The sequence below is a fragment of the Pseudopodoces humilis genome, chromosome 1 (assembly GCF_049639895.1).
Source record: "Pseudopodoces humilis isolate 2021_Gansu_Grassland_sample_001 chromosome 1, ASM4963989v1, whole genome shotgun sequence".
Taxonomy (NCBI): Eukaryota; Metazoa; Chordata; class Aves; order Passeriformes; family Paridae; genus Pseudopodoces; species Pseudopodoces humilis.
Window position 1 is genome coordinate 142,539,989 of NC_142200.1, and position 19,489 is coordinate 142,559,477.

A 19,489-nucleotide genomic window follows, 5' to 3' on the forward strand; every position below is an offset into this window, starting at 1 on the left:
TCTGTTTTTCTGTAGTGCAAAGGCAACTCCAAGGAAGAGTTCTAGGAAATAAAAGAAAAAGAGCAAGGCTGCAACCAGTTAATGACACAGATTGTTTAAGGAGTCACTGATGAGAAGAGTTTTAAATCTTTCTGATTTAAACTCTCTGATTTTGCTTTACAGGAAATATTAGCAAAAATTGTACAAGTAATGGATGGTCGGATATATTTCCTGACATCTTAAGTACTTGTGGATATAATGACTACGAAGACGATTATAAGGTAGGAAAAATACTTTTTCTATTCATTTAGATGATGGGGTTCAGTACAGCTACCAGATATATTCTGCTTCTAAATAAAACCCATTTTGCTCAGACTGAATAAAAATGAGATTTAATGAAAATCTGTAGTAATTTTTCATAGCGTTGGTTGCAATATGCTTGGATTGCAGTTGTCTTATGAGATAAAATCAGGAATATAGAACTCAGTAACTGTTTGAAACTCAAGGCTATAAACAGTTGGCAATTGCAGTAAAGGATCTGTATATCTAATATTGCAGTGTTACTCAGCTGGTGCACCATATGTTTTGCATTGTGTTATTTCTAGAAGTTTTTTATTTCAAAATAATATTTTTAAAAGTTATCTCAAAACTTAATACTAATAATCTGTTAGTATTACGTGAACCACTTGGTTGATGCTATGTGTTGAAGTTTTAAGTAAAATCGAATAGATTTAGGTCATTGGAGTTATTATAATCAGTTGGGGATTATATTGGACTTGAAATTGTGCTAGCAATTGTAAGTTATTCATAAAGCTGTCAAGGTATCCTAAATACACTACGCATGGAAAACTGAATTTGTTCACTTTGCAGATACTATCTCTTTTTGTTGAGGGAAGAGTTTTCATCATCGTGTTTTATGTATTTTCTGTCTGTTTTCCTACTGAGGCTAACAGACCAAGAGTTTGTTTACAAGGATGAGCTCACAGTGTCAGTAAAATTCTTGTTACCCAAAACAGATTAAGTCCTCTCATGAGCAAAGATACTTGGCCAGCTGGATTTTAGTACGTGTGGAATAGCTGTAGCAGATCTGTTCTGTCTGGCTTGCAGAGATGCACTGGTATTCCAGCTAAGGCAGGAAGGTTTTAGCATTTCTTTCTGTATTTAAAAGCCCGGCCATTACTGTAGTTGAAAATAGAGAAAATTGAGAGAACATATTGTTTTCCCAACTTTTCTGAAGACAAATTCTAAAACATCTGTGTCATCTGACAGCTTGGGAACACACATGTATTACTGCTAAAACAGCCACTTTAAACATTGTCACTCAACCCAGGAATTGTCACGTGGTATGAAAATGGGTCAAAGCATAAAAATTCAAATTAAGAAAATATAATATTTCAAGTAGTGAGAAACAGTTAGCAGATGAACTAGTATAATAGAAAAGCAGTTCTTGTTTGACATATTCATTAGTAATTTGAAGGAGGTGAATGAAATGCAAATTGAGTATATTGCAGGAATTAACCTAGACAACTTGAAATAGGATATAGCAGGAACATTTGCAAAAGCCTTGAAAAAAGCAAAAAAGCAAATAATAAAAGTGTGAGGATGAAAATCAAGAGAGGGATGTGGAAAGCAGGTACTGGAAAATTAGTGGCAAACATGCAATCAATATAATATCATACATATAATATAAATCATAGAGACAATGGAAAAATGCAAGTATCATGCAGCAGTGAGATTTCAGGAGGCATTTGAGGTTCTGCATCAGCTACTTGTTTACACAGATGTTTTCTTGAATTTGGATCTTAGTGCTCAATGGTAGCCCCCCAAACCAAAAGCTTTACTCAGCATAAATCAGTGTAGTTCTTTATTTTTATTTTTTTTAAAATCTAATATTTCAACTATGAAAGCTAAAAATAAAGTCCTAATATTTGGATACTGAGTATTCTGGGCATAAAGATGTCATGCAGCAACATGCTCTGCAGTATGGGGGATGAAGCATACGAGGGTGTCCCCAAAGTTACATTAACTCATATTTTAGGGAAGTGGTAAAATAGTTTTCCTAGAGTGAGTCCTAAATTTTCCTTTGAAGACAATTTTAGAGGAATAGGTAGAAACTGTCTTTGGTGTAGCTTTGGTGCCTGTATCTTCATTGCTGAATGAATTTCCATTATAGATCCAACTAAGTATTTGTTCCGGTGGGGTTTTTTCCTGTCTTTTAAGATACAGAATTTTATCTTCAATGCAAAGGTGGCTTATTTCTATACATATTATACATATTCTATATATATGCATACACACAGGCATACATCTGTCTGCAGATATGCATTTATTTTGGGCAGCTTTGAATATTCTAGAGAAGGTTTAAATGATAGAGGTCTGTGAACAAATACTGAATAATTTGTTAACAGGTATCAAATTGCTATGCTTAAAAATGCACTGAAATAAGGAAGCTTATTTAAAAATAGCATAAACATGTCACCTCTTATTTCCTTACCGAAAGATCTTGCATGCTTTCACAGTTTGCATTGATTTTATGTTCACATTAAAATATTCCATTTTTATTCCATGTTAATGATATATTAGTAGGTTCTATAAAAAGAAACTATTTGCTTAACATTTTGAAATTAACTGTAAGTGCCTGTTTAAACCCTTGGTTTATTCTATCTAGATCTTAGTGCTCTTTACTGCTCTTGCCATTATTTATGGGGGACCAGATTGATAAATATGACTGTCCTGGTTTCATCTGGGATAGAGTTAACTTTCTTCCTACTGGCTGGTACAGGGCTGTGTTTTGATTTTAGTGTGAGAATAATGTTGGTAACACACTGGTGTTTTATCTGTTGCTTAGTGCTTACCCTAAGTCAAGGAATTATCTTTTAAAAGGTTTTATGTTCTTCCCAGCTCTCCTCCCCACCCCATGGCAGGGGGAGGAGGGAGGGAGTGGTTGTGTGATGTTTTGCTGCCGCTGTGGTTAAAGCCTGACAGTGATAATGTCTGAGCAAACTATTTGTATGTTATGACATTGAAGTGTAGATCTAAACCTTTATTATATACTTACAGACCTTTTTCTGTAAGTAAACTGGTTACTGCTAACCTTCAAGACCAAGTTTTAGGTTCATCTTAGGTATTCAGATAAGTATCTTTTTGTTCCCTTTTATATTTCTGTGGACCTCAAGGCAGTACAACATGCAAAGAGCAAAAAAAGCAAGCTTGATTTGACCATGCTAGAAACACACATCAAGGTGTGTTAACCAAACTCAAGCCTCACTGCAGTCTTTCCTTGACAAACTTTGACATCTTCTATCTAGACTGAACAAGCTGGAGATATGTCCTAGCTGTTGTCAGAAGGTATTAAACTCTGTGTCAGCATTATTAATACACAGCAAGATGTTTGGTGAATGTAAAGCACTGAAATGTGTCCACTTTATTTAAATATAATGACTGAATAAGTTAATGCAGCTTTGTCTGATCTTGGCGTGAATTGGCCCAGGATTTATTAGATCACACAAGAGCCCCACTATGTACAAGTTACAGGCTGTGTGATTTAAATGTGTGGTGTCATACGAAGAGAAATTCATTGAGAGAAATGAATGAATTAATTAATTGTGGAATAATCAATAAACTGCTAAATTCAATGTGTGTAAACACAATGAGTGTTCACATTCACAGATACATCTGCTGATACACATTTACACAGGAAAATGTGGAAGCTTGTGCATTTACAAAGTTGTCATCTCTGCCACTGTGGTTAGGGAACTTTGAATAAGAAGACATTTTGACTGGCATAATTAAAATTAATGATGCCACTATTACTAAGAGATACTTACGGCAATGCTGATCTCATCTTTATTTTGGGTGTTTAGGTTCAAAGTGAATTGAAGGAAAAATGTCAGAAAAAGGATATAATTAATTACTTGTATAAAAATTACTAAATCCCATGAGGAATAACAATTTTATTACATGTCTTTTTGGTAAATTCTATTCTTCTCTACATACATAATTTTAAAATGTGTAGAAGTGTCCTTTAAGAGAAAATTAAATTTTCCACAAAATGTAATACATCTAAGGCACTGAACACATTTGCTAGGCCCAGTTCTTATTTTACACTGTACAGCTTAAGATTTTCTGATATGTTCTTCAAGTATGAATATTCAAATATTATGAAATACTCAAATATTGACACATGGATCATGAAAATTTAAGACCACAAATTCTAATACAGTTGTAAATAATTATATCTGTAAAGAGGAAGTTCTTACATGCAATATTACAGGGTTATATTATCCCACAGAATAAACAAAATGAAGAGCCAGTTGGGATGATGATGGTCATATATTCCTTAGCAATGATAAATTATATTTTTAAGCAAATGAATAGAAAGTTGAGGGCTTTTCTTATACATTAAGAGTGATTTTATGTCAACAGCAAAACCCCTTTGGACAAAGAATCAAGCTCTTTCTCCAGTGTTTTCTCCTTCAGCACTTAGATACCTTCTCACCCCTAGAGGTCCTTCCAAACCAAGGCTGATGTTAAGAGATCTACTGGGTGACTGTCAGCTTTGCCTAGGAAGTGTCTCTGCTCTTCTGTGCTATTTTGTAAATAAACAGAAGAATTCTGTCTCCTGAACTCAGTAAAAATAACATGAAACTAAATTTAAAGGAAACACTAGCAGGAACAGGTGTCTTTTCTAAGAAAACGAAGCACAAGTGTGCCTAAAAATAGACTTTGCAAAGTATTTATTGAAGTTAAGAAAAATTAGGCAAACTTGTACTAATCCAATTTCATTTTATGTGTGGGGGTTTATGCCCTTTTAAAACTATTAACATTAAGTAGCTCCAAAAAAGGGTAAACATTTTAGGATTAGCTCTTTAGAAAACATTTACCCTTCCTGTAACCATTCCCATTATTTCTTCTAAAAATCTTAGCCACTGATTTTTTTCTGTGCCTGGACACCTACTGACTTTGCTGTAGTGGTTGTAATTTTAATATTTTCCTCAGAAGTTTAAAAATGAATAGTTGGATTTCAGTTTTGGAATCAGCATTGCTTAAATAACCCTGTGAATATTTTGCAGAGGCCAGCTGTTCTTACTGTGTTGCAAAAGTACTGATTTTGTTAGACCTGCAGAAAAGTTCATATGATTTCAATTTCATAATGGCATTTCAATTTCATGTGTATGACTTAAATCAGTTTTTCCTTTGAAAAGAGCTATAAAATCTGAAGTGCTTATGATATTTCATCTGTGTTAAAATGTCGATAATATAATTTCTGAAATTCTTTTTTGGTCCATGCCTTGTTGCAGTCATTTTATTCTTGCCAATCTTGCACATTTATATTTTAAGTTTAGGGGTTAAAGCTGAGTGTTACTTGAGACCTGGGTAATTACAGTTCACACAGAGTAGTAAGAAATAAGTAAGATATCCCATTTTGTATATAAAATATATTCCTTTATGTGCTGTGAGATTTGGCATTGCTTTGCCTGTTTCTTTTGCACCAATACAATACAAAGAGTTTGTCTCTAAAGGGTACAAGCTAAAATACAGACAAGTGACAAATGTTTAATAGCTGTGACTAAGTCAATATTAGTCTAATGATTTTCTGGTTTTCAGTTGCCACAGCACAATGTGGAATTTAATTCTTTGTCTTAACAGAGTTTGTGAGTATATTTAACTGACATACGATTTGAGAACACCATTTTTTGTTGAGTCACTTGGAGTCACAGAGGTCTTACAGGCAAATTAAGACACATCTGTTTTATGTTCATGCAGGAAATGTAAGGAGCAGTATGATTGCATCATCTTTGGTGCTGAGTCTGATAAAGTACTTCATGCTAATAATCTAAAGCATTCTAATCATCTACACTTTTTTTGAAAATCATAACACATGAATTTGAATAATTGTAATTTTTGATGTAATAAATTAGAAATGGGTTAATTTTTACTACCCTTTGCAACAGTTTGAGAAGCAGAGTTAATTTTTGATCAGTAGAAAATTTTGTAGCATCTAAGATTACTGTCCATTATAAAACTAAACCACTAAAACGTCTGAAGAAAAGGGAAAGGTGTACTTTTCTACGATTTCAAGTGTAGAATACAGGATAATTATTATCATATGATAAATAATTTCCACTATGTAATTATTTCCTCATGCTTAGCTTGAGCAAAATTACCATGGTCATTATTAAGGTAATGTCCAAGCAGTCTTGGCTGATTAACTTCAATCCTGACATACTTCCATGCAGCTATTTCACACTCATCTGTTTGGCAAAGGAATGGACAGCAGAGAGACTCAGTCCTGCTGATACTGACAGCTGTTTGCTGGGCTAAATGTACACGGGCATCTTCTTTTGATTTTAGTCAGACTATTTGTTGTTGGGGTCATGTGTGTGTGCAGAATGCCAGAAACATTACATGAAATAGTGTGGTTTTTTTCTGGCAGAAGACATCTCTTCTGTTCTCTCTAGCAGGGCGAAGTGACAGTCACTTCATGTGCAGCAGCCTGGCAGTTTCTGTCAAGCTCAGAGTACAAGGCCAGAGGATAAATTCAAGGCACTGTTACAGCAGTGTGGCTGGACAACTGATGCTTTGTTAGGATGTTCATGCAGGGTTTCCACTTTTTTTTCCCTTCATTTAGGAATTCTGAAACCAGATAGGTCCAATTTCAAGCGTCTCTGTCAGTGGATTTTTCCTGAAATCAAATCTGGACAGAATTTTCAAAATTGTGTGGAATGATGAAAAATTAAACCAGTCCAGTTTTCTTGTTGGGCATGTCTCAATCATCCCAGTATAGTTTGAACAGCTACTTTCTTTATACCAAAGTACAAAAGACTCTCTTACTCTACAGTCTAATTGTTGAAATATATAACAACATTTGCTATGAATGCACTTAAGATCCATGGCAGTTGCTTCCCATATTTTTCCACTTAAACCATATCTACAACAGTGCAGTTGCAAAAGTCTTCATTTCATTTCACATTTCATATTGCCTTTTCCATATCTGTATAACATTTGCAAAGGGAACATTCAGCTAATTTCATCATGAATTGGGATTGCTAAAATAACTTCCTTACTTGGCCTTTGGAATTCTATAAAAATAAATACACTAAGTGATCTGAGATTCCTTTGGCTATGTTAGTTTACTTGAAAGTGTTCCTTCCTTGCTACTTTTTACTGGCATCGTTTGGGAAGGCAAATGATAATCATGTGCACTAAATATTGAAATTCTGTCTCTTATATGTGGCATGTTCCACATTGCTTTTAAAGTCTTTAATTTCATGATTTTAATGTAATAAAAAAAATCTTCACTCTTAATATTTTATCTAGTCTGAGTGGAAACTTATGTCAGTCTAATGATTTTGTTGTAGGCATAAATGGAGAAGCAGTTTAATTTTGAAAATATTTAGCCCTATTCTTCTTGATGTTGTTATTCAGAATAAGATTTATTGTAGTGTGTAGCTGGTATATTTACAGATATATGCAGTTAATCAGCAGACTGTGCATTTCAGCCTGCGTTTCCTCTGTTGAAAAATTTCCTTTCCAAATTTTAGCAAGTAACTTTACTAAAGAAAGGGTTGTTTGGGTCACCATTTAATAAAGTATTTGAACATTTAGAAGAGGAAATTAATGAGACTTAAATGTGTCTTTAAAACTAAATTAATGTATAACTGCATTACAAAGTACTCTAGAGCAGAAGGACTGAGGGAAATTATTTCTTTTAGAGATAATCCGTTCTTTCAAACTGACTTGCTCTTACCAGTTTGATTGTGTACATGGAAATTGATGATTCTGATACTTTATTTGACCTCATTGACATGGTATAATCAACTGGAATAGTACCAGATTGTGTGTCTAAGTTTTGAGTTCCTGAGGCTGAATCTTCTACTGAAGTCAATTCCCTTGAGATGTTGCCTTGCAAAATGTGTTGGAATAGAGATATAACATTCTCATCATGTACTGTAGAGCAAAGAATGAAAATCATGCTATAGCTTTCAGAGCTATTTAATGGACAGTTACATCATTTCACAGACAATTTGACATATCAGTAAGTAGTTTTTGCTCTATTTTTCTGTGCAGGTCAACTTCTATGTGAGGGTGAAAGCAATTTATACCCTTGGGCACAGCGTATCTCTGATTGCTCTTACAACAGGAAGTATAATTCTTTGCCTTTTCAGGTATGTGTTTTTCATGAATAAATATTAACAATGATAAGACATCTTTAACTGTTTTCTGATTGCTCAGCTATTTAGAAAATGCATTGAGTTTATACTTTTTGCAGTTAAACAGCTGACAGTAATGTAATGCTCACTAGATTTTTTGCTAGCACGGATCATATTAACAACTTTCAAAGCAATTTACAAATTTACAGGCATTACAGCCCATGCAAGAAAGAACAGTAATTTAGGAATGATTGCATAAAACATTTTCTATTTGGTTAATAAAATCAACACCTTGAATTGCTCTTGAGAATTAGTTGGATGCTGATCTCACCCCTGGACAAGAGTTCAGCCATGTTTTGCAGAAGCTTCTGAGTGGTTTCCAGGGGTACTGTAATCAAAGGCAATCGCTAATTTGTCCAGCTGGGGCTTTAAATCACAGAATCACCAAATCACTGAATTACCAAATTTGAAAGAGACCTCCAGGATCATCTACTCACACCATCAACCCAGCACTGCCATAATCACCCCTAAACCATATCCCCAAGTGCTGCATCCAAACACCTTTTGAACACTTCCAAAAACAGTTGACTCCACTACCTCCCTGGCTAATTCATTCCAACACCTGACCGCTCTTTCAGTGAAAAATTTTTTATCTAATATCTAATCTGAACCTCCCCTAATGCAACTAAAGACCATTTCCTTGCATCCTTTCACTTGAATCATGGCAGAAGGAACCAGCCCCCATCTTGCTACACCCTCCTTTCATGTGGTTGTAGAGAATGATGAGGTCTCCCTTGAGCCTCCTCTTCTCCAGACAAAACCCCAGTTCCCTCAGGTTCTCTGCACAAGACGTGTTTCCTAGACCCTTCACCAGCTTCATTGCCCTTGTCTGGACACTCTCCAGCAGCACAATGTCCTTTTTGAAGTGAGTGGCCCAGAACAGAACACGGTGCTCAAGGTACAAGCCTCACAGGTTCCAAGCACAGTAGTGAAAGTATGGATAATTGTGCTGGGTCTGCAATATTTTTGTTAGGTAATGCTAGGAAAGGCAGTACTGCCTGCTGCTTTTGCCTAATTTCTGTGACTTTTCTTAGACTGAAGGCAATCTTCGACAAGTAAAATAACTTTTAAAATGGTCTTATCAGTATCTCAGTTTTTCTCTGTCTCTCCATCTTCATGCCTTTATGTATCACTTCCACCTGTCTAACAGAGTAGCCTTTATATTCTCCATTATGAGCTTCACACAGCTTTTCTGCTCCACTTAGGACCAGGAAAGCCAAGAAAGTGCATCTCACAGTTTTGGTAGAAATAATATGTAGATAGCAGCATGTTGTTTGTCAGAGCCTCATTCCTCTCATGAAATATTCCTTTGCCAAGTTCTGTAAACCTTTCAGTCTGCCATCAAATTTTCTCAATATCTAAATATTCAGAGACCATTCAGAGCAGATACATAACCCATAATTATGTTTGGAATACATTTTAGAAAAAAGAAGTCAGTCAGTCATGGTTATACTCCTTCTACCAGCAAACACTCCAGGCAGATCCCAATGCAAATTACTGCAGTTTCAAAACTACTAAAACCTAAAACCACATTTAATGCAGAGAATTACAGACTTCTGAATGTCACCCATCACCAGAAGTCAGGTGTAACAGATCAAGCATTTACTCAAAACCTTCAACTATAATTTAAATATCCAAGTAGAGATTATTTTTTTTTTCAGTATTCCAGTTGAGTCAGGGAAAAGACAGACTTTATTTCAGGAGGCAACATATAATCTTCTAAGCCCCCCTTCAAGAAGAATCTTCCTCTGTTATTTTCAGGGAAAGATAGGCCTTCCCAACATAGAAAGTTGAATTAGGAATTAATTTCTGCCCACTAACTCCAAAATATTGGTTTGACAGCCTTGTATATATCCAACATTTATTATTTGAGCTACTAAATGGGATTAATAACTAATCATTTACAAGAGTTATTAAAAAACCAGTTTCCTCCTATTTGCAGCTTGCATATGTCTCTGCATTCCACAGAAACCTGTGATGCAATCACATAATAGTGGTATTTCAGCAAAGGGGGTCAATGGCCACAGCAGTCACTACATTTTTGACAACTGTTTAAAATTCAACCTGGCATTATGTCCTTTGCCAAATTCAGGGCTAGCAAGACAGATCTGTTCTTTATTTCCATACACTCACTGTAACTATCCTTGCTTCAGTAGTTTCAGAAGGGATTATATATGTTTGGTAAAAATCACTACTGGAAGAATACTTGGAAGTTGCACACTGCCATTACACCTGTTGCATCTTCACTTTTTTCACAGCTCATGCTTGCTAAAATGCCCTGGCTTCTGGGCTATTTCCAGGTGCAGCTCAAGGTGCTGGTTGCAACCACAAAAACCTCTTAGCAGTTTGGTTTGTAGGGATTTTCTATAAAAAGAATCTTTTAAATAGGAAAATCTTGAAGGGAGTGAGTGTATTTTAAGGGAAAACACCTCAACTTATAGCTTGCTTCCCCTGTGTACTCATTCACTTACTTGGAATATTTAATCTGTCATTTATTTGTAAGGCTTTCACATGGCTGCCAGACTAAAGAAGTTTTGCATTCATTGGATAGAAAGGATAGATGATCAAATGTTCTGAATGCATTTTGAATTGCTCCTGCATTCACCAACATCATAGGATCAAAAGTCACTATGTAGCAAAACAAATGAGCTAAATAAAAGAGTGAAACCAGATGATAGGTGAGAGCACATCTGAAATATATCCAGGATAATCAAAGCTGTATTTTCAAGAAAAGCACTGAGTTCACACACAGAAGGATACAATAACCTATGTTTATTGTCAGCTTATGTTAAAATGTGAGAGAAATACCACTGGGATCTTTTAGTCTGTGATACTAAACAGAAGTCAGAGATGAAAGAAAACAGCAAGGCAGCACTGACAAAATGACAGAAAAGGAAGGAGTATGCTCCTACTCAAGGCTCATATTGCTAAGTGTCCACAGAGCAATAGAAGTTTGTTCAACAGTTTCTGCATCGTAATCTAAAATGCTTGTTTTTAAATCTCTTTTTAGAAAACTTCATTGTACTCGGAACTACATCCATCTGAACCTGTTCCTCTCTTTCATTCTAAGAGCAATCTCTGTTTTAGTCAAGGATGATATTCTTTATTCCAGCTCCAACACAGCTCACTGTCCAGAGGATCAAACCTCATGGGTAATAAACCTCATTTGCTACCTGGTGTCAGTGTCTATTTTGTCAGTGAATTTTCCTCCCTGATCCTTTAAAATATTTAGGAGTACCAAGATTTCAGTGTAGACAATTCTGAAGAGAATATAATGACTAGGAGAATGGTGTGTTAGACGTATCCACATAAAGGTTGCAGCACAAGTAGGAGACTTCAATATCGTTTGCATGTCCATGAAGGACAACTTGTCATCAGCCACGATGTTTATGTATCTGATAATGACAAATCATAACCAGATACAGCACAGAATAAATATGGCCACTGCATTAATCAGCTGAGAGTTGAAGACAAACAGAAGTGCCGTCAGCTGGGAATGATTAAAGGCAGCTGCTCTGGAAGTGTTCCAGCAGCTTTATCAGGGGTCCAGGAATTGGACAGGTATCAGTGGAGGGAGGGAAATAACTCAGGAAATTAAATATTTGCAGGAGTTGTCTTCATTAACTCCTCTGTACTTCTGGGCTATGGCAGAACTGTTATATCTGTATTCTTGGCAAGATAATATGTTTACTGCATTTCCATGCACAGGGTTTAAAATAATCTCAAGTCTTGCTGTTAAAAGACTGACCTCTATATGATATGCCTTGTTTTTTCAGTCAACAATCCCTTCTAATTTTAATTGACTACAGTGTAAGCTTGTGAGAAAAAAAATGGAAGATGTTTTTGTCTTGATGAAATAATATTGTCCCAAAACATGAAGTTCATAGCAGTGACTACCAAACTTTATGTAAGAATTCATAATCTGGGATATTTCTAATGGAGAAAAGCAGGAACTGAGTTAGTGGACCCCAGTTAGGCACAGTAGAGAGTAGACAGATTGCCAGGGCTACTCAGAAGTTCTTAGTCCTTGAAAGACTGTTCAGTGGACTCTCAAAATACTACTTAGTTTCTGCAATTTCATTTATTCTCACGTTATTCTTGGCTATTCTTGGCTACAAAGCCTTATACTTTCCTATTTAAATATGTAAGATTTTGTGGACTGCTGGCTAATTTCTGTTGCATTGTATGTAGGATGATCTGGCACCAGCCTGACAAGGCTGTTCTGTCTTGCATTGGCTTGGTGCTGCCTTTCACACGTAACAGCACACAGGGTTTGCCCCATTTGTCACATGTGTGTGATGTTCCACAGTTCTGCTGCACTCACAGAGGTCTAAAACACACAGTTCATAAGGCTCTATAAGTAGGTCCTGGCTCTGGATTACATGGAGAATTAATTTTGGCTAACTTTACTGATAGATACCTTCACCATTCAGCATCTGCAAATAGAGATGATATAGGAGGAAGAGAAAATACTTTGATGCAGGGTTCTAGTATGTAAACTGAGAATGTAATACAAGGGAATACTGGAATTTATAAAGGATTACAAAATTGTCACTGCTGATCTGATTGTAAGGAGTCCTAAGCATAAAAGTAAATTTAAACTTGCTTGAAAAGTTCAACTGTTCACACATTTTGAAAGGCTTAATTTTATCCATCTTACATTTTTCTGGCCCACTGCTAATCTGCAGTGGATATTCCAAAGTCCAGAGGTAAGACCAGTCTTACCAAAGTTAGCCAGCTTTCAAACTTTGGTTGTAGGCAGCTAAAATAAGGTGAAATGAATTCTAGCCTTTGGACTCTTCCTTAGTTTTCTGTATATGCATCTACACAGGCATGAATGTTACTTGGGATGCAGTGAGGTATCTGGTACATCATAGGGAACTGATCGTTACAAAGAAGTATCCCTGAGGAGGTCTGTGCCCTTCTGGCTTAGCAGCTGGTGACTGCATCTCTATTCTTAATACACATCTATATTTAGAGAGAGGAATCAATAACTGAAAGTGAGTAATTTACCTGCTTAGGTATCTGGTGTACTTGGAATTTTAACAGAAAAATGCAGGTATGAAGGGTATTTAAAATTAAATAAAGCTAGCAGAAACTAGAGATTTATTTGGCTCAGTTTGTTTAGTCTGTTATATTCACCATATCATCACATTTCTCAGCACATTCTCAGTCCATATGAACATTTTCATATTCAATTCTCACATCCCAGATTCCTGCTGGGAAGTACCAAAGTAGCAGCAGCCAGCACCGTGGAACATCAGCAGCACAGACATCTGAAAATTAATTCTGCACACATGCTATAAGTATCATTTTTTGATACATGTCTATGTGTTTAGTTAACTAAGAAACTCTAAAACATTTTCTAGAGGGAAAACATTATTTTTAACAGTCCAGCCTACTTTTTCTTCTAAGTCTACTTAGTCATCACATAAACTTTTATTTTTCACTCAGTTTCACATTTAGCTTTGAAAAAATCATAAAGTAGTTTCTTTGTTAATTTTTACTGTGTTAGGAAGCCGTGTGAGGTTTCAATACATTTATTAGACTCCTAGTAGGTGATAATTTAATTTTATAGCCATTCATTAACAAACTGTTGCAAAATGTGCATTTATTGATAACCACCATATTTTTCTATATTTATCCTCTGAGTTTTTCAAAATTTCTGAGTGAATTTGCAATGAGAGCCAATTACAAATAAATGTAATAATTCACTTTCTTTTCATATATACAGTAACAGTAATTTACAATGTCACATTTACTTGACTAAAGATAAAAATTTCTACTGGACCTGGTTTATTGATATTACAAAGACAGCTGAGATTTTAGTCTGTAATAAAAACAACATGGCATCCTTCCTGCAACAAACTTGATCCTTCTTCTCATATTTCAGGTGGGCTGCAAGGCAATTCTGGTGTTTTTTCAGTATGGTGTTATGGCAAACTTTTACTGGCTCTTAGTGGAGGGACTTTACCTCCACATCCTCCTTGTGCTAATATTCTCCCCCAACAGACACTTCACAATCTACCTGCTGATAGGATGGGGTAAGAACTTCCACATCTTTCCAGTAATGCTCTTTTTTCCATGTGTGTGTGTTGGCCAGGTTCAGTATTTCACACTAAGGTAGCTGAGCTGTCTCTGGTGGTGATTCCTCAGACTCACAAGTTCCTCAGCTCACCTCCAGCACAGGTTACAACTGCTGTAGCAGGGGAAAGAGCAGGCACAAAACTGCTGCAGCATCACTGCTGGCCTGATCCCTGGCATGGCTTTCACCTGTGCCATCTGCACCACACCCAGGGATTGCCCTGGTGCAAGGACTGCCACTGCAAAATATATGATTCAGGCATCCTAATTTGTGAGGAAAATTAAAGTTTAGCTGCACAGCCATGAGCTATACTATGCAATTTTCCTTTTTGAAAAGCCCAATAATACTGTCCGTCTGGTTTTAAATTCATATATTCCTTTCATTTACGGAAAGTATGATGGTATTTATAAGGAACACTTTAATACTTCCAGTAATAGGTTGTCATAAAACAATTGGGTGTTGCTGGGAAATGGGAATAAACCAGTGTGTGGACAAGGTTCCTTATGAAATGATTTATGCTCGTATTTTATATTGCAGTCCTTGGAGGTGCATTGGGAATGCATAACTTGTATCTATTTCCCTGTAAGTCACTCTGACACCTTGCAAGACACCTAAGAAAGGCATTTTTTTTGTGTACTAGTAATTATGACTACAATTTTTGAGAAATAAATTCACTTCCCTGCAGTCTTTGTATTTGTACTACATTGCTGATGTATACATGTAATCATGTAGCTCATCAGACAGGCCTCTCCTTCCATTCACTGAACTTTACTATATGCTGTGTTTTTAGGGAATAACTGCTCACTGGAAGGCTGAATTTTTTTTATTATTATTTTTTTTTTCTCCCGTGGCCTTGCATTTTTGTGATCATTGTCTAAAGCTCTTTGTCATTTTTCAGGAATTCCTACGATATTCATTATTACGTGGACAGTGACACGGATCGTTCTAGAGGACACTGGGTGAGTGTGTGTGAGAGGGAAAGCTTGAAGCCCCCCCATGCCTGTGCAGTCCTTGCCTTGGATGTGGGGTCACTCCCACAAAGGTGGTTTGCTGCTCTGCAGGGGACAAGCACAGAACTCAAATTTCCAAGATGGCAATAAAAGAACAGGTATTTGGGAGCTGTTCAGCTGTTGTTTGTGCTCGATGTTTATTTGAAAAACTCAGAGGGCAGGAGAGCAGAGATAGGATATACCTTTACTCCTTCCACCCACATCTAGAGCTATCTGCTTGGGAAGTCAGTGTTTAAAACAGCAGTGGGGTCCTTGGGTTCAGTGCTGCCACACGTGCAGGAAGGCACTGGGCATCCTCATTTGCTAACTAGCAGCTCAGAAGATTGAAGTGTAGATTACTTTGGGTACATAAAAATTGCATTCCCAGAAGTGAAGTGATGTAAGAGCATGTCAGATGCATGTAGCCAGGTAAAGCTAAAGCTAACTAGAGCTAAGCCTGGCTCCTGGCATGAAAAGGGGATCTGAGAAAAGAATTTTGTAGGAAGATCAGATTTGATCATGCTGCTCCCAAGGAATGAGAGAAAATTCCTAACTAGTGGACAAACAGTTTGAACAGTCCTGTTTTGTCCAACTAACTATTATTTTTCAATTTATTTTGTAATTAAACTGAAAAATCACGTCCTGTGTAATTTCAAGGCTTTCTTTGCAAGATCTCTAACATGTAAACCAAAGGCAAATTCCTTTTTCCTCTGTCATTATGATTACAGAGGAAGTCTGAAGGGTAATTAATCTTTAATCTGACTAACCTTTCAAAGCACTTAGAGTGTTTGGATCAAAAGTGTTGAGCCCAGAGTGAAAATTAAATATTTAATTTTTCAGACAGAGTTTCAAGTTCACATTTTCACAAACAAGTTCCAGGCATCTATAACCTAAATATCCCACAAGAAATTGTGTAATTTCAATTGCACCTGTCAATTTCTTTAGATCTTCCTGCTACCCAGAGGTGAATGTTAAGTGCACACTGAAAAAGTATCCTTGCACGAGGTAAAACTAAGCTTGGTTTCTACTAAGGTCAACATCTCCCATGATATCTAATGGTACAGACCAGGGTGCTTGATGTTTTAGCTGATTTCATAGAATCTTAGAATGGATTGGGTTGCGAGGGATCTTCAAAATCACTTAGTTCGAGCCCTCCTTACCATGGGCAGTGATGCCAGACTATAGACCAGGGTACTCAGAGCCCCATCCAGTCTAGTCTTGAGCACTTTCAGGGATGGGGCATCCACATCTTCTCTGCAGCCTGTGCCAGGGCCTCATCACCCTCGGAGTAATGCACTGGTGAGGCCACAGCCTGAGACCTGTGTCCAGTTCTGGACAGGAAAGACACTGAGGTGCTGGAATGTGAAGGACAACAGAGCTGGTGAAGGGTCTGAAGCACAAGTCTGGTGAGGAGCAGCTGAGGGAGCTGGGAATGTTTAGTCTGAAGAAAAGGAGGCTCGGGGGGACCTCATCACTCCCCACAGCTGCCTGCACAGAGGTTTGTAGCCAGGTGGGGGTTGGTCCCTTTTCACAGGCAAGCAATGACAGGACAAGAGGAAATTACCTCAATCTGTGCCAGGGGAGGTTCATCCCCAGTTTGGACATTGGGAAGAATTTCTTCACTGAAGGGGCTGTAAAGCATTGGAATGGGCTGCCCACAGGGGTGGCGGAGTCAGCTTTCCTGGAGGTGTTCAAGAAATGACTGCATGTGGCACTCAGTGCCATGTTCTAGTGGTGCTTGGTCAAAAGTTGGACTCAATGATCGCAGAGGTCTTCTCCAACATGAATGATTCTGTGACTTTATGAGTAAAGAATTTTTTCCTAACATCTAAGTCTCTTTCATTTTTAAACCATTCTCCCTTGTCCTATCACTACATGCCCTGGCAAAATGTCATTTTCTCTCTATTTTATAAGCCCCCTTTAAGTGCTGAAAGGTCACAATGATTTCTCCATGGAGCCTTGTATTCTCCAGTCTGAGCAACCCCGATGCTCTCAGCCTGTCTTTGTGGGAGAGCTACTTCAGCCCTCTGATCACCTTTGGGGTCCCCTCTGGGCCTGTTCTAACAGATCTACATCTTCCTAATGTGGAGGACTCCACAACTGGACACAGTACTCCTGGTGGGGAAATCAACTATGCATATTAAAACAAAGGAAATAAAATTAATAGCAGGAAATGACTGACTGCCAAATTCTAAGCTAGAGCAGGCATTATTTTAGTGTGCTTTGACTTGTTTATAAGAAATACTACTCCTCATAGGTCTTGCTTGCCAGATGATATTAATGTCAACATGATTTTCCCTCTTTTTTTTTATAGTTGCTGGGATACAAATGAGCATGGTGGTCCCTGGTGGGTTATACGAATACCAATTTTAATTTCTATTATAGTAAGTAAAACTTATTATACAACTAAAAATTTGAAGCATGAATTATAGATCTGTTCAGCATTGTGCAGTGCATGTAGCCATTATTCTTTACTGCTAGTTACAGTTAGGCATGAATTCTGTTTTAATGAGAAGAAATTGTGCTGCAGGAGAAATGTTAAACAGATGCCAAGGCCATTAAAATTTGTTGCCTTCAAAATTTATCTGCCTCCTATTAAATGAGCAATTGCTTTTATTTGTGTGTTGTTCTTTCTTTAACATCTCTCCTATTTATGAGGCTGGAGGAAGGAAAAATGTAATTATACTTTTCAATGAACTGCAGATTTGATTTTGTGTGTAAATAGATAGTCCTGCAATTTAGAATCTGATATTAGTCATAAAAAAGTATGGCTGTGTATATCTTTCTTTAATTGGTAGCCTACTGAAATATATATTGGACATGAAGTATTTGCAAAATTATACCATTTGAGAAGTTTCACAGGGCTCTTCCTGTTTAGAACTCATCAGAATTACTGGAGTAGTGTAATAATATTCCTGTTCACTGTAATGATTGTGTAATTAACTTTGGGCATAATATACTGTGGTTATATGTCCATTTCTGAAAATAGAGAATAAATTAATTTATTTTAGATATATCTGTTTAATTTTTAAAATTGTAGGCAGAAAATCTAGGGCGTTATTAGGTTACACAAGATTTCAGGAGTTTGCATTATGCTTGGGCTTGCCTTTCAATCTGTGCGTGCTGAAAATCATTTTGGGAGAAATTTCTGTCATCGCCATCAGAGTGAATTCTGGTGTTTGAAGAAAAAGAAGAGTTGGCCATATGTGTGAAAATGACAAAAAGTTAGGCCTCAAAGATGTGTTATGGTATGAAGAAATGTGCATGCAACGAACTACAGCATGAAGGGTCAAAGGACCTCAACGGAGCTTGAGAATGGGGAACAATCTAGAGTGAAGAAAATATGTTGGAAGATAAAAGCAAAACAAACCACCTGGTGTTTACAGGAAAGTCTGTTCTCTGGATGCTCGGTTTGAACAGCCATCTGAGACCTCATGTGCCAGAAAGCTCCTCCAAAGCAGTCCTAGACCTGGAAGTGGGAGTTATCCCGGGGCACATTGGCAGAGCTGAACTGCAGCTGGATCTTAGTGAAGACTGGGAGGAGAGTTGTGATTTAAACAAATGGAGTACTGGTCAGGCAGCAGAGTTTGATCTATCCAGCAGTATCGTGAGAGCAAGTTCTGATACCATTTTGCACAGTGGGAATGGCTTCAGTTAATTCAGTGTGTCAGAATCGTCCCTGGCATTTCCTCCTGAGGATTTTGGCTTGTGAGAAGTCGTTTGGCAGACGTTCACACTTCATGCTGTACACACTTCAGAGTTACTCAGTTGGATGTTCCAAATGAATGTGCTGTTACCCCTATTCTCTCCTTGTCCACTAATACGGGCTCCAGTGCATATGGCAAGTTAATATCCCCTGCTGTGTGTACTCAGCTGCATTAATTTTGCAGATAAAATCTGCAATAACAGATTTCTGTCTGTTACCTCTATAGATAAGCCTCTAAGTAATCATCTTTTGAAAAAATGTATGTTAAGTCCAGCAAAAGCCTATATTTCATTTTATTTCATCCCTGTCATTTCAAACAAAATGTTAAAAACAGGAGGACATGCAGTTGCTATGACCGTGTTTTATTTATTAGAATCCAAAATTCTATGGGCTGTGTTATAGAAGACAGAGAAATTAATTGAACTTGAAAGCTCAGAGCCAAATTTTTAGTAGAAAGAAGACTTCCACCAATACATGAAGAAAGAGATTCATAGCAGTGAGACAGGCATGCCTGGTT

The 19,489-nt window shown here is 37.0% G+C and overlaps 1 protein-coding gene across 2 annotated transcripts in view; it reads left to right on the top strand.

Annotated features, from left to right (window-relative positions):
- The window catches only part of VIPR2 (vasoactive intestinal peptide receptor 2), a 48,942-nt gene that overhangs the window by 18,303 nt on the left and 11,150 nt on the right, over positions 1–19,489 (top strand). For both annotated transcript variants that reach the window (XM_088056501.1, XM_005528525.3), the window contains exons 4-9: positions 163–260; positions 8,050–8,147; positions 11,203–11,344; positions 14,086–14,236; positions 15,176–15,236; positions 17,581–17,650. In XM_088056501.1, coding sequence (XP_087912627.1) covers positions 163–260; positions 8,050–8,147; positions 11,203–11,344; positions 14,086–14,236; positions 15,176–15,236; positions 17,581–17,650 — 620 coding nt within the window. The remainder of the gene's footprint in view (positions 1–162; positions 261–8,049; positions 8,148–11,202; positions 11,345–14,085; positions 14,237–15,175; positions 15,237–17,580; positions 17,651–19,489) is intronic.